The sequence below is a fragment of the Oncorhynchus clarkii genome, chromosome 16, assembly GCF_045791955.1.
Source record: "Oncorhynchus clarkii lewisi isolate Uvic-CL-2024 chromosome 16, UVic_Ocla_1.0, whole genome shotgun sequence".
In the NCBI taxonomy this organism is placed as follows: domain Eukaryota; kingdom Metazoa; phylum Chordata; class Actinopteri; order Salmoniformes; family Salmonidae; genus Oncorhynchus; species Oncorhynchus clarkii.
In genome coordinates, this window is record NC_092162.1 from 58,079,389 (window position 1) to 58,107,379 (window position 27,991).

Consider the following 27,991-nt stretch of genomic DNA (forward strand, 5'->3'; position numbering starts at 1 on the left):
CAAAATAAAATAAAATGGTACTTGCCACATGCGCCGAATACAACAGGTGTAGGTAGACCTTACCGTGAAATGCTTACTTTCAAGCCCTTAACTATATTTATTGAACTGCATTGTTGGCTAAGAAAATATTTACTAAATAAACTAAAGTTTTAAAAAGAAGGTACACAAAACAACAATACCGAGGCTATATACAGAGGGTTCAGGTTAGACGAGGTATGTAACCACGCTCATGAGTTTAGTTCTACTGTCGTACCCACTCACAATCCAAAATATAGCCTACGCTTTTTTAACTCCAATGTTTGTAAACAAAGAAACTCTGTATAATTTGATATCATGGATATTCGGTGCTTGCATCCATAGCCCTGTCTATGAATTTGAGTGGTTACATTTCTCCAGCCCCATCCATCTGGTTTTTGCGAAACAGGGGAAGTTGATGTCTTTTATTGTTCAACTACTGATTGCCCCTTTAAAACTTCCATTTTTTTCCAAAACACAAATTAAGTGCTTCTTGTGAACAACTACGCAATGAGAGAACATTGACAAGCTCAAAGGGACTTTAAACAAAAAGTGACAGCGCAAATTGAGAGCCCGTAATTTTGGATTAGGCTACCCATGGATTTATTCTCTCAAAAGCCGTTAAAATAGGCCCACAGAAAGTAAATACAATTACCAAATGTGATGGCCATCACTCTGTTCTATTCGACGCATTCTAACCCATGCGTCATGCCAGTTTGGACAGTATCCAAAGCCTGCTGGAACTATTATATCTCTCGGGCCAGCTCTGTTCCTCTCAGGTTGGTGCACGCCTCCCATCACCACTTGGCGATGTTATTTGCGCTGATAAACACCGCCCGGGTCAATGCGTGTTTACGTTGGCCCGCATTCACGCTCATCTAATCCGCCAGCACGGAGGGGCAGGAAAGCGGTCTGATAAGGAACCAGCTGACTGATCGCAATGCAGGACCAACAGTCTCCACCACGTATACGTACAGCCTAAGCCTACACACACACCCTCCAACACACTCCCTAATGCCCCACTAAGAGTGAGAGTGGGAAGGGACCTGGAAAATAGACTGGGGAGAGAGGGGGTATCACGGGTCACTGCTGTCAAGGATCAGATATCAACGAAGAGTGCTGCGTTCTGGTTACACTCGATTATTCGTGACACCTCACCGAAGCGCGCACGTGTGTGTGTTGAGGTAGGCTTATTTGTCATACATGGGTCTTGTAATATATGCAACATAGATATGGTGCATAAAGAAAAGGCATTTAAACAGTATTGGTGCGTGTAAGAGAGAGAGCGAGAGACTTCCCGAGCCTTCTCTCACAGTGAGGTGAGGGCCTTCTGGAGTGAGAGACTGCTATTTTCTCTGTTGTCAGTGAAAACAGCTACTGCTCTCTACTCTGTGGTGGAGCTCTGAGGCCCGGGCTCTGCCCAACAACCTGTTTCCTGACAGATAAGAAACAACACCTCCACAAGGCCTGGTCAACACTCCACTGCCCATCCACTCCATATGGACTGACATTGTTGTGCATGAACAGCTAGGGAATATGAATGGGAAAAATACACACACACAGTAAATATGGTGTTTCAAGGATCTATTTGATAACTTTGAGCATACAGATCAAATCAAATCAAATGTATTTATATATCCCTTTGTACATCAGCTGATGTCTCAAAGTGCTGTACAGAAACCCAGCCTAAAACCCCAAACAACAAGCAATGCAGGTGTAGAAGCACAGTGGCTAGGAAAAACTCCCTAGAAAGGCCAAAACCTAGGAAGAAACCTAGAGAGGAACCAGGCTGAGGGGTGGCCAGTCTTCTTCTGGCTGTGCCGGGTGGAGATTATAACAGAACATGGCCAATATGTTCAAATGTTCATAAATGACCAGCATGGTCAAATAATAATAATCACAGTAGTTGTCGAGGGTGCAACAAGTCAGCACCTCAGGAGTAAATGTCAGTTGGCTTCATCTGTGTGGGTCATGTCAGGAAACTAAGGTGCTATAAACATGAGAGGATCGCCATCTAGTGGATGAATACACAAACTTCAACAGGGCTTATTTATTCACACTATAATCAATTCACATTAAACACTGTAAACTACCATCAGTGCTTCAGCCTACTTTGTTCCTCAATGAAACATGGCATCCAGACATAGTGTGGTCCAGGCAGTTTAAGAATCTGTTTTACAACATTACTTTGCTTTAAATAATTGCTCTTATTGGTCCATTTCCTCCTTAACCTGAAGCAGGAGCTGGCCAGCATGGAGGAGATAATCGCTTACCAATCCTACGAGAGAGCTAGACACACCCCAAACCCCTCCGATCCTCAACACACACACACACACACACACAAGTCAGGCGGCCAGGAGTTGCAGGAAGTCAGGAATGCACTTTTATTATCCCACATCAGAAGGCACTGGAGTGGTTTAGCACACAACCCTACCCTACCACGCTGCATCGGAGGTCATGGCAAAGTCACACCAAGGTCAGAGGTCAACTCAGGAGCCACGCACCTTGGGAACCTTCAAGATCACAACAATGATCAGTATCTTTAAACTGATTGGTGTGTAATAACAATATCCATTGACTTCAATTAATTTATATTTAGTGATTAGACTGACAATAAATTCAGTGCAGTTTCTGGTTTAAAACTGTTTCAAAGATCCTAAACATGCTGGTCCAAACACTATGGAACGCTGGTCTGCAGCTCACACTAAGTTATTATCTTCATCAAACAAGTGTCAGAATGGACTTCAGATGGACTCATTCATATCATCTAGGTCGACTGAAGCTCCATGAACAGACAGGTAGGATAAGACAGAGAGCCATCGTATTCAGTAGTAATCAAGGACCAGGATTAGGAAACACACATCAGGTTATTAGCAGTGAGTGTCTCAGAGCAATTACCCAGACAACCTTGTAAAGGTATATTCTGTTAGCCTGGTCCCATATCAGTTTGTGCTTAGTTTAGCCAACTCTTCTGTCATGTCATGACTGTGAGAGTTAGAGGAGTTGGCTAATAAAGCACATACACATCTGGAAATGTGAAATAGGACAGTTTTGGCACATAGGGCAGTATGCTGGAAAAACAGGGCAATGAGGAGAGAGATGGAGAGATAGGACAGTAAGGCTGCGTTTACACAGGCAGCCTAATTCTGATCTTTTACCCACTAACTGGTCTTTTTACCAATCACATTAGATCATTTCACATCAGATTTTTCTCAGAGCTGATCTGATTGGTAAAAAAAAAAACTGTTAAAAGATCAGATTTGGGCTGTCTGTCTAAACATAGCCATTGTGATCGAGTGAGTCACATTCTTCATACAGGCAGTGCATTGAACAACAGTAGTATGGAAGTGGAGACAGTTGTCTACGTCTGGCAGACAGTCTATGCCTTTTCAACATGGAATTCAGCTGACACAATGGGTGAGCACCAGTGAAAGCAATATCATGGCAACTCCACATTTCCTGCAAAGTGGCCTTATCTGTACCTATGGTTTCTGGTGGCTCTGTGGTGAGTGGCCCTAACTGTCAAACCCTCCCTCTTGTCTAAGCTGGCGCTACTCTCTAAAAGTCATTAGAATTCATTACATCACCTCTCCTAATTAAAATGACCTCTCCTAATTAATTTACTCTCCTTTAAAAAAAAAAGACACCTTTAATAGGACGTAAATCATTGCTAGTAGAAACAGTACGGAAGCACGAGAAGTCTCAGCGTGACACTCAAAGTAATGTCCATCAGTCTTTTGTGTCCAGAAAACAAAGAGTACTCTGTAGAAAGGTTCCTTTTTATCTCAGAATCCATCGCGGTGGAAAAAGTGCGAGGCGGGGATTCATTCATCTTTTCATTTTCTACCAATAACAGACCGGTAGAGCACTTTCTTTATGAAAGGCAACCAAATCAGAGTACCATTTATCTGCAGAGGGCCTGAGCCTCTGAGGTGAACGTCCAATCAGTTTCTTGACAAGCTCCTCTTTGTGCAGAGTGGGAGGAGCTTAACGCTACATGGTACTGAATAAAATGTAAAAAATAATATATTATTAGAAAAAATAATAAACAACAATAATATACTTGATTAACCCCTAGAAGAAAAGAAAAACAGTATGACGATGCATCCTGTGAAAGAAATAAACACTATTTCTGAATGTAAACAAAGTCTCATCCTTCCTAAACAAAAGTCATGACTGAGTGGTATTCTCATCTTCCATCCTTCCCTCACTTTCTCCTCAGTCCAAATCCTGCCTCACAGAGCTCAACCGATAGACTAATTCTACAGCGTCCGTCAACACAACCACCACATCCCATTGGCAGTTAGGCTCTTCCTGCTTTCTGTGTGTGTGTGTGTGTGTGTGTGTGTGTGTGTGGAGACAGAGTATCCACCCTCGCGCATAGTCATAGAAACACACGTCTCCATTCGGTCATCTGGGCAGCTGCAGGGCACGGTGTGTGTAGCCCGACAGCGCATCCCAGTTCCTCCAGAGGAAGGCGAAGAGGAGGATGAGGAGGAGGGTGGAGAAGGACCGGGAGCGGGTTTTCATTAGAGGGACCACACAGTTGGCCACAGTGGAGACAAACACCAGGAGCACAGCCATGAGGGCCAGGAGGACATTGATGAGTTTCCCCAGCAGTGTCCGGGCCGTGGCGTTCTCCAGGCCCTCTAGCTGGACCACCTGCTGCTGCTGCTGCTGCAGCTCCATCTTAGAGATACGCGTCTGACACGCCTCCAGAGCTTCCTGCAGGACAGGAGGATAGAAAAGGGTTAGACATAGTAGTACACAGGCTACACACAGTAAAGACTACAGGAAAAGGAGGACCGAGCACGCCCCCGTTCTCATCAACGGAGCAGGTTGAGAGCTTCAAGTTCCTTGGCGTCCACAGACAGTCGTGAAGAGGGCACGACAAAACCTATTACCCCTCAGGAGACTGAAAATATTTGGCATGGCTCCTCAGATCCTCAAAAGGTTCTACAGCTGCACAATCAAGAGTATCCTTACTGGTTGCATCACTGCCTGGTATGGCAACTGCTCGGCCTCCAACCGCAAGGCACTACAGAGGGTAGTGCGTACGGCCCAGTACATCACCGGGGCCAAGCTTTCTGACATCCAGGACCTCTATACCAGGCGGTGTCAGAGGAAGGCCCTAAAAATTGTCAAAGACTCCAGCCACCCTAGTCATAGACTATTCTCTCTGCTACCGCACGGCAAGTGGTATCGGAGCGCCAAGTCTAGGTCCACGAGGCTTCTAAACAACTTCTACCCTCAAGCCATAAGACACACACACACACACACACACACAGGTTACTTTTTTGGCACTAACTTGAAAGAACTCAACACAACATCTGTTACATTATGGGGCTTGTTCTAATGGATTCCAATGAAACAAAATATAATTATTAAGTAATTATAGTGCTATTATCTCTGACCCCATCATGTGTTTTAAATACCAGGTCAATATTAGGGCCGTCAGAGTTTTTATTTAATTTTTTGTACCCCTTTTTTCTCCCCAATTTCGTGGTATCCAATTGGTAGTAGTTACAGTCCTGTCTCATCGCTGCACCTCCCGTACGGACTCGGGAGAGGCGAAGGTTGAAAGCCATGTGTCCTCCGAAACATAACCCAACCAAGCCACACTGCTTCTTGACACAATTCCCATCCAACCCAGAAGCCAGCCGCACCAATGTGTCGTAGGAAATACCGTACACCTGGCGACCGTGTCATCATGCATGCGCCCGGTTCGCTACAGGAGTCACTAGAGCGTGTTGGGACAAGGACATCCCTGCCGGCCAAACCCTTCCTAACCCAGAAGACACTGGGCCAATTGTGCGCCGCCCCATGGGCCTCCCGGTCGCGGCCTGTTGCGACAGAGCCTGGACTCGAACCCAGAATCTCTGGTGGCACAGCTCTTAGACCACTGCGCCACCCGGGGAGGCCAGGGCTGTCATAGTTAATCAGTTAACTCAAATGTATTTATATTTTAGTACAGACATTTTCATTGCAATTAATCCCATCGTCTAAAAGCATTCAAAATACACAGAAAACATCTCAAATACATAATCTATACAGCCAAATAAACAACAATGCAATGTAAAAACAAGCTGACACTAAGGTTAAAAAAGTGTGCTTTCTCAAGTTACCTAATTTTGCTAACCGTTACTTTAGACAAAATCAAGATGTACATTTTCTTGTAATGTTTTTTGTATGAAAAATCTTGAATTACAGCCTAATTTGAGCAAATTCAGAATTGGCTAATTATCGTGATTAATCACAGCAAATCCTGTGATTAACTCAATTACATTTTTTTATCATTTGAAAGCCCTAGTAAAAGAGTGAACTGTAAATTAACCTGGAAGTTGTACACAAAGATTAAACAACACTGGCTTATGTCTGATTGGGTTTGTTCCTCATAACTGTGCAAGGCTTTCTGTTTGTCTTCAGATAAAGTTGTGATTATGAAATGAATCACAGTCATACAGTAGTCTGGCTATCTAGTTTGTGTACAGTGTGTGTGTGTGTGTGTGTATGCATGCATGACTGTGACTGACCTGTATGTCTCTGGCTCTCTCGTAGGACTGGTAAGCTATCTTCTCCTCCATGCTGGCCAGCTCCTGCTTCAGGTTGAGGATCTCATTCTGGTGGAGCTCTGTCAGATCATTCAGCTGCTCCTCCAGACGCTCACACCTACAGAGAAACACACACGTTAATCTAACAGCTCACACAGACATATACACAGACAGAGACACAGATGGATGGACGGATGGATAGACACACACACACACACCCCATAGACAAACACAGGTTCCAGTTTTTCCTGGACAAGAAGTTAAAGAGCTTTCAGGTGGAATGACACCTGACTGGATGGATGATTATCTGTGAGCTGATCAGCACATGCTTACTCACCTGCTGATGAGAGTGACCAATGGCAGATAATCAGCAGTTTGACACTGACCAATCAGGAGGGAGAGGGAGGATGTGATTGTCTGTGAATGCATGCATGTGTGTTTGTGATTAAGTGAATCACACCACCAGTCTGATCTCATTATGTCTTACTTAACCCGTTTAAGAGTCACATTTTAATAAGATGTACAACTATGCCCTCTGGTACTGCACACACACACGCTCTGGTGGTTAATCAGACAATAAAAATATCAGAATATAGGTGAATCGGAGAGGGGAAGATGGGGAAGTGGAGGAGGGGGAAGCTACTGCAGAACGTCCTGTACCATCCTAATACTGCTGACTGCACCAAAAACTAAATGCCAAGCCTACGGGCAAAGTTTCCTCTAGGAGTTATACAGGTAGGAGGCTCCATATTCTAAACAATGGTTCAAACACAGTGGTTTAACCATAACTGTGTGGTCAATGCTCAGAACATGGTCATCAGCAGAAGACATGCTCAAAGCTCATTCTGCTGGACCTTATTTTTAGCCTGAAAGACAAAAAACACACATACTTGTGCCCTGATGGACATTTTAGAGTGAAAAATGTTTTTGTCTTCTTGTCATGAAAATCCTCTCCCCCTCCCTTGACTAACATGCCCTGAGATAGCAACACATGCCCTCAGATAGATATGTGATAGGACAGGACAAGATCCTTGTGCTAGGGACTGGTTTGCAGTAAAGTGCTTCTTCCTTGTTCCTCCACAGCAGGGACTTTTCCCTGGCCACCTACACTCGGCCGGCTTTAAGGGAGTTTCAGGGTTTCCGCGTCAAGTCTCAAGTCAGCGTTTTGATAAACCCACCCCCCCCATCCCCCTTTGAGACAATGCTGTTTTGTAAAAAGTGCCAAATAAATAGACTTGAATGGGTTCTCTGTACCTGTTGTGTCTTTACTAAAAGGTACATACACCTCTTCACTTTAGTAGTCTAGGGCTGATCTCTCTGCCTAAATGATGGATACTGTCACTAGTTTACAATTCAGTTTTAAGGGCAATAAAGCTTTGACCTGTCTTATGTTGATTAGAGTGGGTTTGGTTTCAGTGAAAACACACCTGCACATCAACATCACTTTGCAATAACCTTCCAAATGTTAACCTTATACATCTCTGTGTGGGGTTTTTCCTACAGGGCTCTCTCTCACTCCCTCTAGCACTCTCCTTCTATTCTCTCTCTACATATATAGTGTGTTAAGTACAATGATGTATACAGTGCCTTGCGAAAGTATTCGGCCCCCTTGCACTTTGCGACCTTTTGCCACATTTCAGGCTTCAAACATAAAGATGTGAAACTGTATTTTTTTGTGAAGAATCAACAAGTGGTGCACAATCATGAAGTGGAACGACATTTATTGGATATTTCAAACTTTTTTAACAAATCAAAAACTGAAAAATTGGGCGTGCAAAATTATTCAGCCCCTTTACTTTCAGTGCAGCAAACTCTCTCCAGAAGTTCAGTGAGGATCTCTGAATGTTCCAATGTTGACCTAAATGACTAATGATGATAAATACAATCCACCTGTGTGTAATCAAGTCTCCGTATAAATGCACCTGCACTGTGATAGTCTCAGAGGTCCGTCAAAAGCGCAGAGAGCATCATGAAGAACAAGGAACACACCAGGCAGGTCCGAGATACTGTTGTGAAGAAGTTTAAAGCCGGATTTGGATACACAAAGATTTCCCAAGCTTTAAACATCCCAAGGAGCACTTTGCAAGCGATAATATTGAAATGGAAGGAGTATCAGACCACTGCAAATCTACCAAGACCTGGCCGTCCCTCTAAACTTTCAGCTCATACAAGGAGAAGACTGATCAGAGATGCAGCCAAGAGGCCCATGATCACTCTGGATGAACTGCAGAGATCTACAGCTGAGGTGGGAGACTCTGTCCATGGGACAACAATCAGTCGTATATTGCACAAATCTGGCCTTTATGGAAGAGTGGCAAGAAGAAAGCCATTTCTTAAAGATATCCATAAAAAGTGTTGTTTAAAGTTTGCCACAAGCCACCTGGGAGACACACCAAACATGTGGAAGAAGGTGCTCTGGTGAGATGAAACCAAAATTGAACTTTTTGGCAACAATGCAAAACGTTATGTTTGGCGTAAAAGCAACACAGCTGAACACACCATCCCCCACTGTCAAACATGGTGATGGCAGCATCATGGTTTGGGCCTGCTTTTCTTCAGCAGGGACAGGGAAGATGGTTAAAATTGATGGGAAGATGGATGGATACAGGACCATTCTGGAAGAAAACTGAAAAAGAAAGAACTGAAAACTGCTGTTCACAAATGCTCTCCATCCAACCTCACTGAGCTCAAGCTGTTTTGCAAGGAGGAATGGGAAAAAATGTCAGTCTCGCGATGTGCAAAACTGATAGACATACCCCAAAAGTGACTTACAGCTGTAATCGCAGCAAAAGGTGGCGCTACAAAGTATTAACTTAAGGGGGCTGAATAATTTTGCACGCCCAATTTTTCAGTTTTTGATTTGTTAAAAAAGTTTGAAATATCCAATAAATGTCGTTCCACTTCGTGATTGTGTCCCACTTGTTGTTGATTCTTCACAAAAAAATACAGTTTTATATCTTTATGTTTGAAGCCTGAAATGTGGCAAAAGGTCGCAAAGTTCAAGGGGGCCAAATACTTTCGCAAGGCACTGTATAAAACCTGGATTGCTGATGCTATGTATTGGCCAATGAGAGGCTTTGAAGGCACCGGTCGGCCATTTTGGTACTCCACAGTAGGAGCAGTCCTTCATAGGAACGAATGGAATTCTACAGTATTTCAATTGAATGTTTCAAGGACAAAATTATATTTAATTGTAGTGGGGACGGTAACATTAGTAATCGCTAAAAATTATACTTTAAGGGAAAAAAATTAAATTATGTTTAGCTCACATAATATAATTTGTAAGTATGCATTAAGGTGTCTGTCATAGAATAAATGTGGCAAAAGCAAAGGGAAATAAATTGATTTCTATAGCTTCCAAAATATTGTTTGCAATGGCGGGGAAGTGCCAAGATGGAGGCACAGTGGCATCAAAACAGCACCCCCTGTCAGAAATCTAGTATATATATATATATATATATATATATACTAGATTTCTGACAGGGGGTGCTGTTTTGATGCCACTGTGCCTCCATCTTGGCATATATATATTATATATATATATATATATATATATATATATATATATATATATATATATATATATATATATATATATATATATATATAAATAAATCATTGGTTAAGTAAGTCAGTACCTAAATTGTTCGTCCTGCAGGGCCTGCATGATGACAGCATGTCCTCTAGCTCCCTCTCCCTCCCTACCTGAATCGTTCCTCCTGCAGGGCCTGCATGATGACAGTGTAGTCTCTCTGATAGTGACTCTTCAGCCCCTCCAGATTCTCCTCTAGTCTCCCCTGGCCCTCCTGCACCTCCTGTAGCAGCATGTCCAGGCTAGAGCTCTGGCTCCTCTCCAGGGTGTTCCCCTTGGAGCTGGGGGGGCCTCCGGGAGCCCCTGTGGTGCTGTTGGCCCCTGCCGACCCCGACGTAGCGCTGGAGCAGTCATCCTCGCTGCCGTACTTGGGGCTGGACTGCAGATGGTGGTGCCCTGCACTGCCCAGAGAACTCCCCCCGGCCCCAGTCACCCCCTCCTCGCCCCCTGACGGATCATCCAAGGAGTCCTTCAGCCCGGGGATATTGTCGGCGCTGCCAAACTTGTTGCGGAACAGTGAGGCAATCTCCCGGGGCTTTGAGACGACCCCGGCGGCAGCGGAGTGCGTGGCCTGGGAGAAGCTGGAGAGGCCTCCCTTGACACTGTCCACCACGCCCTCGCTGAAGCCTGTGACCTTTGCCCCCACGTCCTTCAGGCCCTGCTGCATGTCCCTGAGGACGTCCTTGGGCTGGCGAGGGATGCCGTTGTGCTCCACCTCCCTCAGCTTGCGGTGGTAGTGCTCCAGCTTCCTCTGCAGCTGCTGGATGGTCTGGGCGGACTTCTGGTTCTTCTTCTCAAACACCTGCAGTTATATAGGACACTTATGTGTCTGTTATAGGACACTTATATAAATATATATACACACACACAGTTGAAGTCGGAAGTTTACATACACCTTAGCCAAATACATTTAAACTCAGTTTTTCACAATTCCTGACATTTAGTCCTAGTAAAAATTCCCTGTCTTAGGTCAGTTAGGATCACCACTTCATTTTAAGAATGTGAAATGTCAGAATAATAGTAGAGAGAATAATTTATTTCAGCTTTTATTTCTTTCATCACAATCCCAGTGGGTCAGAAGTTTACATACACTCAATTAGTATTTGGTAGCATTGCCTATAAAATATTTAACTTGGGTCAAACGTTTCGAGTAGCCTCCCAAAATAAGTTGGGCGAATTTTGGCCCATTACTCCCAACAGAGCTGGAGTCAGGTGTGTAGGCCTCCTTTCTCACACACGCCTTTTCAGTTCTGCCCACAAATGTTCTATAGGATTGAGGTCAGGGCTTTGTGATGGCCACTCCAATACCTTGACTTTGTTGTCCTTAAACCATTTTGCCACAACTTTGGAAGTATGCTTGGGGTCATTGTCCATTTGGAAGACCCATTTGCGACCAAGCTTTAACTTCCTGACTGATGTCTTGAGATGTTGCTTCAATATATCCACAGCATTTTCTTGTTTTACTGTGGATTTAGATACTTTTGTACCTGTTTCCTCCAGCATCTTCACAAGGTCCTTTGCTGTTGTTCTGGGATTGATTTGCACTTTTCGCACCAAAGTACGTTCATCTCTAGGAGACAGAACTCGTCTCCTTCCTGAGTGGTATGACGGTTGCGTGGTCCCATGGTGTTTATACTTGCATGCTATTGTTTGTACAGATGAACGTGGTACCTTCAGGTGTTTGGAAATTGCTCCCAAGGATGAACAAGACTTGTAGAGGTCTACAATTTTTTTTCTGAGGTCTTGGCTGATTCATTTAGATTTTTCCATGATGTCAAGCAAAGAGGCACTGAGATTGAAGGCAGTCCTTGAAATACATCCACAGGTACACCTCAAATTGACTCAAATGATGTCAATTAGCCTATCAGAAGCTTCTAAAGCCATGACATAATTTTCTGGAATTTTCCAAGCTGTTTAAAGCCACAGTCAACCTAGTGTATGTAAACTTCTGACCCACTAGAATTGTGATACAGTGAATTATAAGTGAAATAATCTGTCTGTAAACAATTGTTGGAAAAATGACTTGTGTCATGCACAAAGTAGATGTCCTAACCGACTTGGCAAAACTATCGTTTGTTAACAAGACATTTGTGGAGTGGTTGAAAAAGGAGTTTTAATGACTCCAACCTAAGTGTATTTAAACTTCTGACTTCAACTGTATACATATACATACTATAAATATTATAGCACGTACGTGTTTATAGTACACATATACCTCGGCTTGTTACAGAAATTGTAACTAGATAAATCAGCCCTTCTTGCTCAGTGAAATATAACAAACGAGGAGACTGGCTGACACACACACAATGATGATCTGTGCCTGAGCCCAACATCTTGGTGATTTACAGTACCAGTCAAAAGTTTGGACACACCTACTCATTCAGGGCTTTTTCTATATTTTTACTACTTTCTACATTGTAGAATAATAGTGAAGACATCAAAACTATGAAATAACACATATAGAATCATGAGGTAACCAAAAAAGTGTTAAACAAATACAAATATATTTTATATTTGAGATTCTTCACAGTAGCCACCCTTTGCCTTGATGACAGCTTTGCACACTCTTGGCATTCTCTCAACCAGCTTCATGAGGTAGTCACCTAGAATGCATTTCAATTAAACAGGTGTGGCTTGTTAAAAGTTCATTTGTGTAATCTCTTTTCTTCTTAATGCGTTTGAGCCAATCAGTTGTGTTGTGACAAGGTAGGGTGGTATACAGAAGATAGAAGCTTTTTTTCCCCCCTTTAACGAGTCTGACGAGCCCGAAATGAAAAACATACTGCTTTCCCGGGAACAGGCCAAAATCCCTGTCATTTGTGTGAAGAGACAATGAAGAAAAAGAGGACATAGGTCAGGCTGCCTTCAGGGAATTCGTAGGCAATCAAATAACCCCCCCCTGCCTTCTGTTCTTCCAGCTAAAATGCAATCATTGGAAAATAAAATCGACGACCTACGAGGAAGATTAAACTACCAACAGGACATTAAAAACTGTAACATCTTATACTTCATGGAGTCATGGCTGAACAATGACATTATCAACATAAAGCTGGCTGGTTATACACTGTATCAGCAGGATAGAACAGCGGCGTCTGGTAAGACGAGGGGTGGTGGACTATGCATATATGTAAACAACAGCTGGTGAACAATATCTAAGGAAGTCTCGAGGTTTTGCTCGCCTGAGGTAGAGTATCTCAACAGGACAATGACCCAACACACCTCCAGGTTGTGTAAGGGCTATTTGACCAAGAAGGAGAGTGATGGAGTGCTGCATCAGATGACCTGGCCTCCACAATCACCCGACCTCAAACCAATTGAGATGGTTTGGGATGAGTTGGACTGCAGAGTGAAGGAAAAGCAGCCAACAAGTGCTCAGCATATGGAGGAACTCCTTCAAGACTGTTGGAAAAGCAGTCCAGGTGATTAACAGTGTGTAAAGCTCTCATCAAGGCAAACAGTGGCTACTTTGAAGAATCTCAAATATAAAATATATTTTGATTTGTTTTACACTATTTTGGTTACTACATGATTCCATATGTGTTATTTCATAGTTTTGAAGTCTTCACTATTATTCTACAATGCAGAAAATAGTTAAAAATAAAGAAAAACCCTGGAATGAGTAGGTGCCTCCAAGATTTTGACTAGTACTGTATATTGTCGTCATATATGCGATCATTTAGCAGAGCTGTTATCCAGTAAAAGTAGTACTGTCTTGTGTTTTGTATAAAACTTTGATCATAAAACAATGCTCACCTGTTTGATGCGGGCACTCTGCTGCTTGTCAGCGTTGTTGGCCAGTTTGAGGTACTCGGCCACGTTGTCGTCTCTGGCCGTCTGCTCAATCTTGATCTGCTCTGTGAGCTTGAGGATCTTCTGCTGCAGCTGGGCGATAGCCTGCTTGGTACGCTGGGGGTCCGGGGTGCCATCTTCACCCCCGAGGAACGACCCATCAGCGCCACACAACACTGCCTGGGGGGTCTGAGCCAAGCCACTCACCTCCAACCGCTCAATCTGGAGAAAAGGAGGGGGAGGTTAAAAAGTGTAAGTTGCATATTGAGGAAGCTCAGTCATTCATGAGGTTTTGCTGACATGCTGGTCTGAGAAAGAGAGACGACTTCTGCAATCCCCTCTGCTAAAGATGAGAATCTGTGTCAGCAAGGGAGGCCACTATCTGTCAGCTCATTCTGAAGTGTGTGACTCATGATCGCAATATTTCTACAACATGGGCTACAAAGAAAACAAAAAAAGGAAGCAACTGAAAAATAACCCATTTCCTTCCATATGCCCAGAATCAATACTGACTGTGTAGCATGGCATATAAAATAGAGAGCAAATATAACCTTTCTGCTTAGTCAAAAAGGTTGATCATGAGTGTTGGTGGATAATCATTGAACCTAATCACAAAAATGTGCCTACAGCTCATCACGTTTGACAGGATGTTGGATTTGTGATTACAGAGTCAAAGTTGTTCCACACAGATTAGGTCTACCTGTCTATGTCTGTAGAACACAGACAACCTTTGCTTTTAAACAATTCCACGGAAATTGTTATTTTTTCCCAATTCAAATTGTCAGGAATTTTGCTAGGACTTTCTGGGAGTGGTTTAAGGTGGAAGGGGAAAACTGAAATCTAGCTGTCATTGGCAGAGAGGGTTGCAACACTAATTTACCAGGAATGCCAAAACTTCATCCCATCAAAACAGGCTGAAATTCCAGGTGGTCTTTTCAAATAGCTCTTACACTAAATGGGATTTATCAGAATTTTCTAAATATTATTCCAACCTCATAGTGTGGAAATATATATATAAAACACAGGAAATCAGGTTTTTGACTGCAGTGGGCCTTTAAAATATATGTCTAACAAAAACCAATGCACAAGGACTACTTTTAACCATTTTCACAGACAATTCTACAAAACCAATAAAGAACCAATGCAGATGCAAAGTTTGGTAACAGAATGATGACAAACAAAACAAACCGTAATTCTGTTATCACACTTTACATGTGCACTGTTCTTCAAGTAAATGTGGTTTGTAGAGTTCTCTGTGGAAATTGTTAAAAGGAGTCCATGTGCTTGTGTAGTTGGTTTAACTTTGCAATCATTGGTTTTTGTTTTGACACCCATTTTAGAGTGAGTCCAGAGTGTGAATTATACCGCGACATTCAAGGGAGCAATCTATTCAAGGGAGCAATCAATCTATGGGTCTAATAAACTCAGCAAAAAAAGAAACGTCCTCTCACTGTCAACTGTGTTTATTTTCAGCAAAATATTTGTAAATATTTGTGTGAACATAACAAGATTCAACAACTGAGACATAAACTGAACAAGTTCCACAGCCATGTGACTAACAGAAATGGAATAATGTTTCCCTGAACAAAGGGGGGAGGTCAAAATCAAAAGTAACAGTCAGTATCTGATGTGGCCACCAGCTGCATTAAGTACTGCAGTGCATCTCCTCCTCATGGACTGCACCATATTTGAGCAGGGACCCTGGGCATCTTACTTTTGGTGTTTTTCAGAGTTAGTAGAAAGGCCTCTTTAGTGTCCTAAGTTTTCATAACTGTCACCTTAATTGCCTGCACTCCCTTTGCCTCCTTGCAGCATGCCTAAGGCACGTTCACGCAGGAAAAGTAAAGTATAGTGTACTGTATTGTACGCTACTTGACTAATGTACTCTACTAAACTGTACTTTACTCTACTTTTTAGTGTACTGTGTATTGTACTGTAATGTACTGTACTGTTCTACTGTACTCTACTTAATTGCCTACCGTCTGTAAGCTGTTAGTGTCTTAACGACCATTCCACAGGTGCATATTCATTAATTGTTTATGGTTCATTGAACAAGCATGGGAACCAGTGTTTAAACACTTTACAATGAAGATCTGTGAAGTTATTCAGATTTTTACAAATTATCTTTGAAAGACAGGGTCCTGAAAAAGGGACATTTATTTTTTTGCTGAGTTTAGTAAAGACATACAGTGGGGCAAAAAAGTATTTAGTCAGCCACCAATTGTGTAAGTTCTCCCACTTAAAAAGATGAGAGAGGCCTGTAATTTTCATCATAGGTACACTTCAACTATGACAGACAAAATGAGGAAAAAAATTCCAGAAAATCACATTGTAGGATTTTTTATGAATTTATTTGCAAATTATGGTGGAAAATAAGTGGTCACCTACAAACAAGCAAGATTTCCGGCTCTCACAGACCTGTAACTTCTTCTTTAAGAGGCTCCTCTGTCCTCCACTCGTTACCTGTATTAATGGCACCTGTTTGAACTTGTTACCTGTATAAAAGACACCTGTCCACAATCTCAAACAGTCACACTCCAAACTCCACTATGGCCAAGACCAAAGAGCTGTCAAAGGACACCAGAAACAAAATTGTAGACCTGCACCAGGCTGGGAAGACTGAATCTGCAATAGGTAAGCAGCTTGGTTTGAAGAAATCAACTGTGGGAGCAATTATAGGAAATGGAAGACATACAAGACCACTGATAATCTCCCTCGATCTGGGGGCTCCACGCAAGATCTCACCCCGTGGAGTCAAAATGATCACAAGAACGGTGAGCAAAAATCCCATAACCACACGGGGGGACCTAGTGAATGACCTGCAGAGAGCTGGGACCAAAGTAACAAAGCCTACCATCAGTAACACACTACGCCGCCAGGGACTCAAATCCTGCAGTGCCAGACGTGTCGCCCTGCTTAAGCCAGTACATGTCCAGGCCCGTCTGAAGTTTGCTAGAGAGCATTTGGATGATCCAGAAGAAGATTGGGAGAATGTCATATGGTCAGATGAAACCAAAATAGAACTTTTTGGTAAAAACTCAACTCGTCGTGTTTGGAGGACAAAGAATGCTGAGTTGCATCCAAAGAACACCATACCTACTGTGAAGCATGGGGGTGGAAACATCATGCTTTGGGGCTGTTTTTCTGCAAAGGGACCAGGACGACTGATCCGTTTAAAGGAAAGAATGAATGGGTCCATGTATCGTGAGATTTTGAGTGAAAACCTACTTCCATCAGCAAGGGCATTGAAGATGAAACGTGGCTGGGTCTTTCAGCATGACAATGATCCCAAACACACCGCCAGGGCAACGAAGGAGTGGCTTCGTAAGAAGCATTTCAAGGTCCTGGAGTGGCCTAGCCAGTCTCCAGATAAAAAATGGCCTACCCCATAGAAAATCTTTGGAGGGAGTTGAAAGTCTGCGTTGCCCAGCAACAGCCCCAAAACATCACTGCTCTAGAGGAGATCTGCATGGAGGAATGGGCCAAAATACCAGCAACAGTGTGTGAAAACCTTGTGAAGACTTACAGAAAACGTTTGACCTCTGTCATTGCCAACAAAGGCTATATAACAAAGTATTGAGATAAACTTTTGTTATTGACCAAATACTTATTTTACACCATTATTTGCAAATAAATTCATAAAAAATCCTACAATGTGATTTTCTGTAAGTTTTTTCTCATTTTGTCTGTCATAGTTGAAGTGTACCTGTGATGATAATTACAGGCCTCTCTCATCCTTTTAAGTGGGAGAACTTGCACAATTGGTGGCTGACTAAATACGTTTTTGCCCCACTGTAATTTAACAATAGAAATGTATAACATTTTAATGTGGAATGAACACAACCAGTCATGTTTTCATCTGATTGGCAAACAAATCAAAAAGTAGGCTGATTTCAAAGCTGATTAACACCAAAAACCTTTTCATTCACTTATTCGGTCTCTGACAAATATGATCTATTGTCTCAGCGAAATGACTGCATCATGAATGCCTTCATTACTGGTTAAAGAGACAGCGCACACTGTTATAAAATAAGCTACTTCTATACAAATGTTGTTGATCAGTACAATAAATGAAGTCTCAAATGGAAGGGAAACAGATTGTTTGATTTGATTTGGAAGGGAAATAGATTATTTGTCATCTGTAGCCCCATGAAATCAGCCAAAACAAGCTCAATAACTAAATGCATGCACACACTCATATTGAATATGAGAATATTGAATATGAACACCTATATTGTGGATAGGCCTAGGCTACATCTTGATTCACCCAGTTTATCAATAGAGATTTACCATTCAAATAAATGATTGCAATCATGAAATTATATGGGTAAAAATCAAGTCAAAGTTATTGAATTATTGTATAATTGATTGATTAATGCATACATGGCTGTCTCTGAAAAATGTTTATGTAATAAAATGTAATGATACTGAGCTCAAAAGATGCCCAACGATTGAACAGAGCAATAGCTGAGTTTATCTGTCTGGATCAAGTGCCATTCGGTGACTTTGGCTAATATGCCTTCTTTTTTTGCTGTGGTATCGTTTTGGTATCATTTTGGTATTGAGTATCGTGATGGTATCGAGTATTGTGATACTAAACCTGGTACCAGTATCAAAGTCAAAATTCTGGTATCCTGACAATACTACATTTTTTAGTAAAGTAGTACAGTAGTACACTAGACATCTATGATTTGTTAAGATTTGGATCTGGTCTGTAACAACCAGACCCACTTGTTTGGGGAGGAGCTCATTAGAATAATACCCAGCATGCTTTAAACGGGTTTGTTTTCACATTTACATTTTGGTAATTCAGGAGACACTCTTATCCAGAGCGACTGACAGTCAGTGCATTCAACTAAGGTAGATAAACAACAATATATCATAGTCATAGCAAGATAATAAAAGACATCTATAACCGTTACTGAGAATGTTATTGTAGATTAAGTATTCTGTAATTTAAGTGCAAATGGCAGGTAGGAGCAATAATATATATATTCCGATGCTATGTACAGTTGGCTCCTCTTTTCTATATTATGGTGATTGAATGATTACTTAATTAAGAATGTATGTGTAGTTCAAATTTGAATAGATGACTGAAAAATGCATATTTTCAACATCCCAAAAACGTGTCTTTTCAAAGTTCTAAAAGGAAGGCTTTTCAAAGTCCATATAAGAGGTCGCTTCGATGTCCGGAAAGTACGTATTTTCGATGAACTGAAAATACCAATTGAACACTCATTTAAGATGTATTTTGTTAATGTTTGTATAAGACATATTTTCAACATCTAGAAAATAAGTCTTCAAGCCTTCACTTAAAACCTGAAATGCACGTGATGTCAAAGTCTAGAAAATACGTCTAAAATACTTATTTTGAACTTCATTTTGCTTACTGGGAAGTATTTGCACGTCGAAGTTGAGACATACAAAACCGGCCAGTTGCTCACCTGCCTGCACAAATATGACTAATTGAGCACAGGCGCCACACTGTAACCACAGCTTCCGGTGTTTGAGACACCTTTACAAAACTACAATGCGCAGTCTATTGAAACCAATACACCTGATAGGCTACGTTTAAAAGGACAAGGGACATCGAAACCAAAATCTAATCTATCTCACCTTGCCATTCGTCAATCGGAGTACTTGTTCCCAATGCATTTTCCCTTATTCCCGTAGTCAGTTTTCATCTGTCCAGCAGCTTCTTTTATAAAATCCCAATGTATCCCGCTCCGAGGCTTTGCCGGTTTCTCGCAACACAACACTCCAAACTTGTGAAAGTTTAAGTGTACCTGAAATTGGCTATCCTCCTCTCCCCGACGCTCCTCCCACTCTCCTTCCCTCCCCGTCGCGCGACAGAGGTGACATCATCCTCCAATCCCGCCTCGAGCCAAGTGCAAGAGGTGCTCAAACTTCAACCATTAACCACTCGTGTCCCGATGATAGTGTTCAAAAACAGTACTTTAGTCAGCGACATAGATCGATTGTTCATGTTTATTTATATCAAGCAACTTGGTAAATTCAGGTGCATAGAGAGACATTTTTTTTTAATGTTTGAGTTGAACAAAAGGATTTTATGTCTCAAGATAAATATGAATGGCTATGAGGGGGGGAGAAATGCATTCCTCATTTGAACACAGTATCCCAGTTTAGCTTCAATATTAGTTTCTTTCTCAATATTATCTTTTTCACTGTCACATTAGAATATTAATCATATCCTCAACATCAGTTTGCGAAATATTGATTGCTCAATCTCAAGGGCAAAAACAAGACTTGCACAATGCAAATTGTTTCTCAGAAGAAAATGGAACATAGGATGTTCTCCAAAAAAGGGGGAAAGGAAAATAAAAACTTTTTGACCTTTACATGTAGCCCATTTACAGAAACAAACCCCTGGTGTTAACTATTTCTATAAAAACCCAACTTAATCTGGGTTTAATCATTCCATTCTGAAAACAGTTGATGAAACAGTCATTAACTCAGGAGGTGGAGAAACTGACCAACAGAGTGCAGAAGGCAGAACAATGCACAAATTGCTGGGTGTGGAAATGAGATTGTATCAAATCTCTGCCTGTCCCTCATCTGCCTCTCTCTCTGTGCCAAGCTGCCGCTGAAGAGAGGTGTCAGCGGGGCAAGCTCAACCAGGCTGACATCTTCAGATATGCCGCACACACACACAACAACAAAGTGTGAAATAGCCCCCTGTGGAGTGACGTTGATGCCCATGCCTTTGGTCGGGTGCATTTCAGATGCCAAGTGGATTCTTCCTTTTAACAGATGAATCACCAGTGGTGGGAATTGGAAGCGACTCGTGACAGCTGAACTGTGAGGTGTCAGAGGATCAGTCTCACTGAACCTATACTGTAAGTCAGGGTCCCCAACTGGCAAGGATTATTATTTGCCCCCCCCCCCAATTCTAACCATTTTGCAATGACTTATGCCATGTTAATGATATCTGAGTGAGAGTGACTTACAAAATCAATGAGACATGCCATGCGTGCCCGCTCAGTATTCGGCCATGATTACTACAAGTTCAGATAACTGGCTAGACTAATTTCACAATGGAAGAATTGTTAGCTGACATGGCTAATTGAGTGACTGTCAGTGACTGACAAAACAAGAGAAAAACTGATGATGCACAACCACATTCTTAACTTACACCTTGTGTATTCTACTATCCTAACTCTCAACTGTAAGTTGAGTTCCTAAGCTAATTGTCGCTTATGCCTGGAGTCGGCCCTGAGCTGAAGTGAAAAGTCCAATTGAGTCACGCCACCGACTGACAAGGATATGAATCAGAGAACGCTTTTCTGCCGTGTGCGTAGAGTAGGGCAGCAATGGCATCGAATGTTACATTTAACACATTTGACTGGCACCACATATGTACTTGTTGTTAGACGTTGACTAGTGACCTGGGTAGGGGCATTTTACAAGTCAATGTTACAATAACGCATATACTTACATGATGTGTTCTGTTGAGAATCCATAGGCCTTTATCTAGATCATCCGTTTGTCCAATATCCATTATGAACACTATTGACGCAACATCATGGTCACTGCTGCATCTCACCAACTACTCCACTCATCATTCTCAGCCACCTGGAATATGATCACGAGGCCCAAGCTTTTCATATACCGCTCAGTACAGTGCCCCCACCCCCATACAATAGGCTACTAGTGCGTCATCAATGATAAGACTAGGCTACATATCTTTAACTGCAGAAGTGAGATCAAAGATATGATGACACAGGTTAATTGTTGCCTTGGAAACGGCCCACTAAAATAACTATCTGGCCGCTAACTATGAGATAGATAAAGGAGAGAGGCCAAGCAATGGTTGAGTCAGCTGACCACAGTAAACCTAGAGTTCCCTGAAAAGCAACGCAGAGATACAAGCTTTCCTGTGATAAGGAGGAGCTCAGAGACACTCACAGACTGGCACAGGAGTAATCCATCCACTCCCATAAACCTGGCCAAAAATGCACACTAAGCAAGACTATATAGGTGGTACAGATGCAAGAACGCATGGGGCTATCTCTCTCTCACACACACACACACACACACACACACACACACACACACACACACACACACACACACACACACACACCAGCAAAAGGAGCATGATAATCTGTCATTATTCCATAATGCCCATCTCCTCTATCAGAGTATGACCTACATTTTATCTTGATAAACAATTTATGAGCTAGAAGGGAGGACAGACTCTAATAAGGGCTGTATAAAAGCAGATTCCTCCAAATGCCCTAGAGATCCACACCAACTCAGAACACATTACCATAGTGACAGTGTTCCATCTGATCCACAGAAGCTAGGGGTAAAAGGTTATGAAACTAATCTGGAGTGTGAAATTCAGTCATTTAGATGTGATCCGAGTCTGAGCCAACATCTCCTCAGAGAGCGGAAGGAAGGGAGAGAGAGAGAAAGAGAGAAAGAGAGTGAAAAAGAGAAAGAGAGAGCTAGATAGATGTACTTGGCCACTGTGAAAATACTCTCTCCAAATTCAATACAACTGTGACGAGCACACCTTACTGTTTACACCTAGACGGAGTATATCTCTGTCTGTATACAGTACACATGCACACAGCACATACAGTTCAGATTATCCCTGACTGCATCATAGGTTCCAATATGATATACTGTACATGATATGGTGTGATATAGAGTATGTGTGTCAAACATTGGACCTATTTATTCCCTGTAGCCCTGGTCTAACTAACGCGTCAGCCATAAGTAGATTCCTTATCAGTGCACATACCAGTAAGTGGGTAAGTGCAAAAATCGAAGTGAATTGCAGTTCCCCATTTCACGTGCATTATCTGCACTCTTAGAAAAAAGGGTTCCAAAATGGTTCTTCCGCTGTCCCCATAGGAGAACCCTTTTGGGTTCCAGATAGAACCCTGTTTGGTTCCATGTAGAACCCTCTGTAAAAGGGGTTCTACATGGAACCCAAAAGGGTTGTACCTGCAACCAAAAAGGGTTTTCAAAGGGTTCACTTATGGGTACAGCCAAAGAACCATTTAAGGGTCTTGATAGCACCTTTTTTTTAAGAGTGTGTAATGTCTCTGGCCATCTGCAGGCTCAAGTTTAGTGCATGTATCACACTTATCAGAGCATACAGTAAGGTGAACCCAGAAGATCATTGTACCTTCGCTGCATGTGAGATTGTGAGGGAAACCCAAGGAGAGAACACAGGATACCCCCAGGCTGGAAATGAAACATTGTACAGTAAAAAATTGTACAGGTAAAACTCTGTTAATTACCCTAATGCTCAAACCCACCCGCACACTCAATGACCTGACTGCTAAAGAGAGAGAGAGAGAGAGAGAGAGAGAGAGAGAAAGAGAGAGAGAGAGACTAGTCTTGTGGCTTCATTCTAGGTCAACAATGTTGACATTCCAAACAGTTTAAGCCCAGGTGTAAAGTTGGCCAAAGTCATGCTGTAATACAGTTTATTCTAAATATACATATGCAGTAGAATTTCATAACTGATATTTATTCAAGCCTCATGACCCAGTGCTAAACATAACAGAAGAAAACCCAACTTCATATCCATATCTTAACAAGGATTTCACATTCACATGATTATGCAAGATCTACACCTGAATCACTTTCTCTACACATCTAGACTTCAACTAAACATGCTTAAATTCAATCTCCCAGAACCCACCATATCACAGATTGGAATCAGAAATGTTGATAGGAATGTGTCTTTGTGTAGATAAGTGTAACAGGGGAGGTTTGAGAAGGGGAATACAGAGAGGAGAAGAGTAAGTGGTGTCGAGAGGAGAGGTGAGAGAGGGCAGAGGAAAGATGACAGGACTACTTCTATAAGAGGAGGGTGACCCCACCAGTGAACCACTTACTGTAAGAGACAGTCCTGACCTGCGGGGTCGGTATGTGGTCTTACCGCGTGCGCTGTGTGTTTTATAAACATTAGTGTTGTAAGTGTGTGTGTGTGTGTGTGTGTGTGTGTGTGTGTGTGTGTGTGTGTGTGTGTGTGTGTGTGTGTGTAGGATTATGACATTTCCCAAGCCTGTGGTGGATCTTTGTAAGCCAGTCCTGGTTTCTTAGGGTGCTGACCGGCTTTGCCTGGATCAGTAGCTGTTACACAACCAACCAGTCCCTGGACAAACAGGCACACCCTGTTAGCGAGGCTGGGGGAAGGTTTGGGTGGACCCCAGCCCCACAGATGAATACTAATCTTACTGGTATCTGGTTGACCTGCCTGATGGACACCAGGAAAGACCCCTAATGGCTTCTGGGTCATTTACATCTTAGTCATTTAGCAGACGCTCTTATCCAGAGTGACTTACAATTAGTGCATTCCATCTAAAGATAACTAGGTGGGACAATCACATATCACACCTTTGACTAGGCTAAGTGGGAGCTGACCTCCCATAGGGGTGGGGCAGACAAGAGACCAGAGGTGGCAGAACAGAGTACCCGGGTTGGGATGTAGGGTTTGAGTATAGCCTGACGGTAGGGAGGGGCAGTTCCCCTTGCTGCTCTGTAGCCAAGCACCAGGGTCTTGAAGAAGGTTTAACCCCAGGCGGCCTGCGGCGTTCTGGATAAGTTGCAAGGGTTTGATGGCACAAGTGGGGAGCCCAGCCAACAGAGAGATGCTGACGTGAGAGGCCATCTCCAGATCCACCCCATGTCAGATATTTACTCATCTGGGGCCTCATTTATCAATATTGCCTATTCTAAAATACTACTTACAAATGGAATAGAACATTAGTACACAATGAAAAAGTGTGATTTATTAAACAATCCTACAAGCATCATACGCACACCAGTAGGAGATAACCACTGATAAATATCAATTGTTCTCAGCCTCAGTTCTTGTCCACAACCTTGACTATTTTAATTCCAAAACACCTCTAATAAACCATATATGGTCAACATCATCCATTTAAAGCCTGTGGGAATATACAACACCATGTCATGAAATACAATGGTGCAACCAAAAAAAGCTGACAAAAATACTTTTAAGAGACTTAAAGAGGGGTGCTAGTGTCAGAGATTGAGTACAACCAAAAGGTTTTATTTGGCTCGCTCAGTTGTGGCTTGACCAGTAAAAATAAAACATAGCTACAAAGAGAGGAGCATTAGGACAATTCAAGTTGCTTTAGCACTGGTAAATATACCTCAAATGAGTAGGCAACACTCACCAATAAGCCATCCATCCTCAACAACTCCCTCCTGTACACTCTTAGAAAAAAGGGTTCCAGAAGGTTTATTCGCCTGTCCCCAAAGAATAACCTTTTTTGGCTCTATGTAGAACCCTTTTTAGCTCCAGGTAGAACCCTCTGTGGAAAGGGTTCTGCATGGAACCAAAAAGGATTCTACCTGGAACCTAAAGTGTTCTACTTGGAACCAAATAGTGTTCTTCAAATGGTTATCCTATGGGGACAGCCAAAGAACCCTTTTAGGTTCTAGATAGCTCCTTTTTTCTAAGAGTGTAGGCCTATAGGTCATCATTGCTGTTCTGCAGGATGAACGAGTCGTGCGTTCCACCTGACCACCACATTCAGCAGTGTCTTTTGCGCATCACATAACCTATCATTGCTCCATTTGTATTTGGGAATCCATGAATGGCAAAACAAAACCTCGACTTCAACCTGTTGTGCGATGGTGTATGGAAATTGTATGTAACTGTTCATTTTGCTGATGATTGCATCCAAAACATTGGCTTATAAGATGCTGATCAAAGTGCCCTTTGCCAAAAACCTGATGGTTGATTAGCACTTGGATGTGCACCGGAATGACATGTGCCTTTCTAAAGTAGGTCTTAAATCCTCGCAACAATCCTATAAGATTGGTTTTGGAAACGATATCTGATGAGTCAATCTGTACCTTCTGCAAAAAAAAGTCCCACCTGTCTCTAAAAACAGGCTCTCTGTGAATTGCCAAAACAGAGCAAGATCAACCATCTCTGTTAAATGCCTAATCTTTCAACAGAGCAAGATCAGCCATCTCATCTCATTTGATTTCCCATTATCTCAGTATTTTATAGCATTTCAATGGTTTCACTTTCACACGTGCCTCTAATTTAACAAATTACTGCACTTTATATGGATGATTATTGTAACAGTTCCCTTTCCCACCACTTGGCACTGTGCCTATGCATAGTAATGGCTTTGAGTAAATTTACACACACTCTCAAGCAAACATTCATATTGATTTATCTCACACCGCGTGGAAATAGTTTCCGCACAGATTTGAGCATACGCACGGTTGATAAATGAGGCCTGTGGTCTTTTATACTGATCTAGTCTTGAGGGTGGTCTTTACCTCACATTACATTTTACGTTCTTTAGCCTTGCTTCGCATATTTGGCAGTTTTTATGTCCATATGTTTGTGTGTGCTAATGAGAAATGCTGGCACTTCTTCATTCAACATGTTTGCATCTGATAACGCTGGGAAATGAACATAATCTTATGGGTTGCCATAGAAACCAATCTTTAATTACAGTATGATTAATCCAGCTGAAACTTGATCACTCAGTCATGACACCAAACACAACAAATAAACTCTGTCCTCCTAACTGTTCTGGTAAACAGCCCAAAAGAGTTACAGAGACACAAAGGATTCACAAGAACATTATTCACTCAACCTCTGTCATATCGGCTTTCTTTCTCAAAAATTGATAAGATACTATATGTTTCAATGAAACCTTCACAGGTTAAGGAAATTCTTGACTCAGATAGATCCCAGATCTGATAGGACTGATTAGAACTGACAAGACTGATGTGTGTGTGTGAGAGTGAGTGTGTGAGTGTGCCAAGACCTCAGGACTCCTGAATTAAGTCTAGCTAGAACATCAGAGCATGTGAGTGTTCCATGTCAAAATGATCTTAAGAAATGATTTAGCAGTAGAATGTACACAGCAGACCTTACAGTGTAGGGATATTCTAGGACTAGAGAGATCTTACTGCATAGCTCACTATGAGTTGGCAGACTGGGAGACACTGTGTTGGGCTAAGGATCTGGAATTCCCCTCTCTAGAGCAGTGCAAGCCAAACTCATCAACACAAGTTCCCAATGCCTCTCCTCTCCCGTTCTCCACTCCCAGTCTTCATGACTCTCCTCCTCTCTTCCCTTCTCCTCTCTTCATCCCTCTTCTGCTCTTCTTCCAAATGTATACTCTCTTTGCTCTTTTCTTCCCCTTTTCCTCCTCTCCTCTTCTTTCCTGATGGTCTCAGTTCCCACCCAGCCCTGCCAAATTAAGCAGCTCTGATATTGAGGAAGGACAGTTTTGAATGGAAATCGGCTTTTTGTGTGCCTTTAAGGGGTTCCAATCGGACAACAATGAGGTCCATTCAATAGCTAGGGACAATTACATAACTCTGTGTGACGCTGGGCATGCAGTGATTTACACACACACACACACCCACCAAGCTCACCAGCAGCTAACTTTTGTTGTGTGGAGGAATTCAGAGGGTCTGGGAGAAAAGCCTGTTGTGTCCACTTCCAACAGGAAAGAACCCACACAAGACTAAACTAAACTGGGAGCCTGTTGAAACATTATGGCTTAGCCCAGCCCAGCCATCACAACACAGGCTTTCAGTCCCCATGACGTCCTCTCAAAGCCTCTCAGTACAGGCCTCTGGTCTCTACCCGCAACTCACAGCTTTTAAATCAAATGCGCTGTTAGGATTTCAACATGGGCATGTACTGGTTCATGTAATGCAAGGACACTTTGACACATTGTAGACACATTAGCACTCATAGACGCTGCATTTGGAGGGATACCCACATGGATGTGAACACATGCATATATAATGAACGACAACATTTAGAGATGTACGTGCACATGCTGTGAGGTCCAACATAGATGAACACACACACAGGCACACGCTGTATACAGATGGAGACTCACGGTTGTGGGGGAAGGAGGTGGAGAGGGGTCAGCAGTTATCAGGTTGAAGATGACCTCCATGATGCGGAAGTGCATGGAGCCTCACACAGCCTCATTGACACCTCAGAGGGAAAGGAGGCATCAGTCTGGCCCATAGGAGATGGCCA

General features: G+C 42.4%; 1 protein-coding gene across 4 annotated transcripts in view; it reads right to left on the reverse strand.

Moving 5' to 3' along the window:
- Nucleotides 1–1,598: 1,598 nt before the first annotated feature.
- Nucleotides 1,599–27,991, reverse strand: part of LOC139368811 (transmembrane and coiled-coil domains protein 1-like) — a 96,726-nt gene continuing 70,333 nt past the window's right edge. For 3 of the 4 annotated variants that reach the window (XM_071108181.1, XM_071108183.1, XM_071108184.1), the window contains 4 exons: nt 13,912–14,169; nt 10,272–10,960; nt 6,549–6,684; nt 1,599–4,740 (listed from right to left, as the gene is read on the reverse strand). In XM_071108181.1, coding sequence (XP_070964282.1) covers nt 4,426–4,740; nt 6,549–6,684; nt 10,272–10,960; nt 13,912–14,169 — 1,398 coding nt within the window. In that variant the 3' untranslated portion in view covers nt 1,599–4,425. Of the gene's footprint in view, nt 4,741–6,548; nt 6,685–10,271; nt 10,961–13,911; nt 14,170–19,563; nt 19,688–27,991 lie in introns of those variants that run through there. The other variant, XM_071108185.1, reaches the window with a different exon arrangement.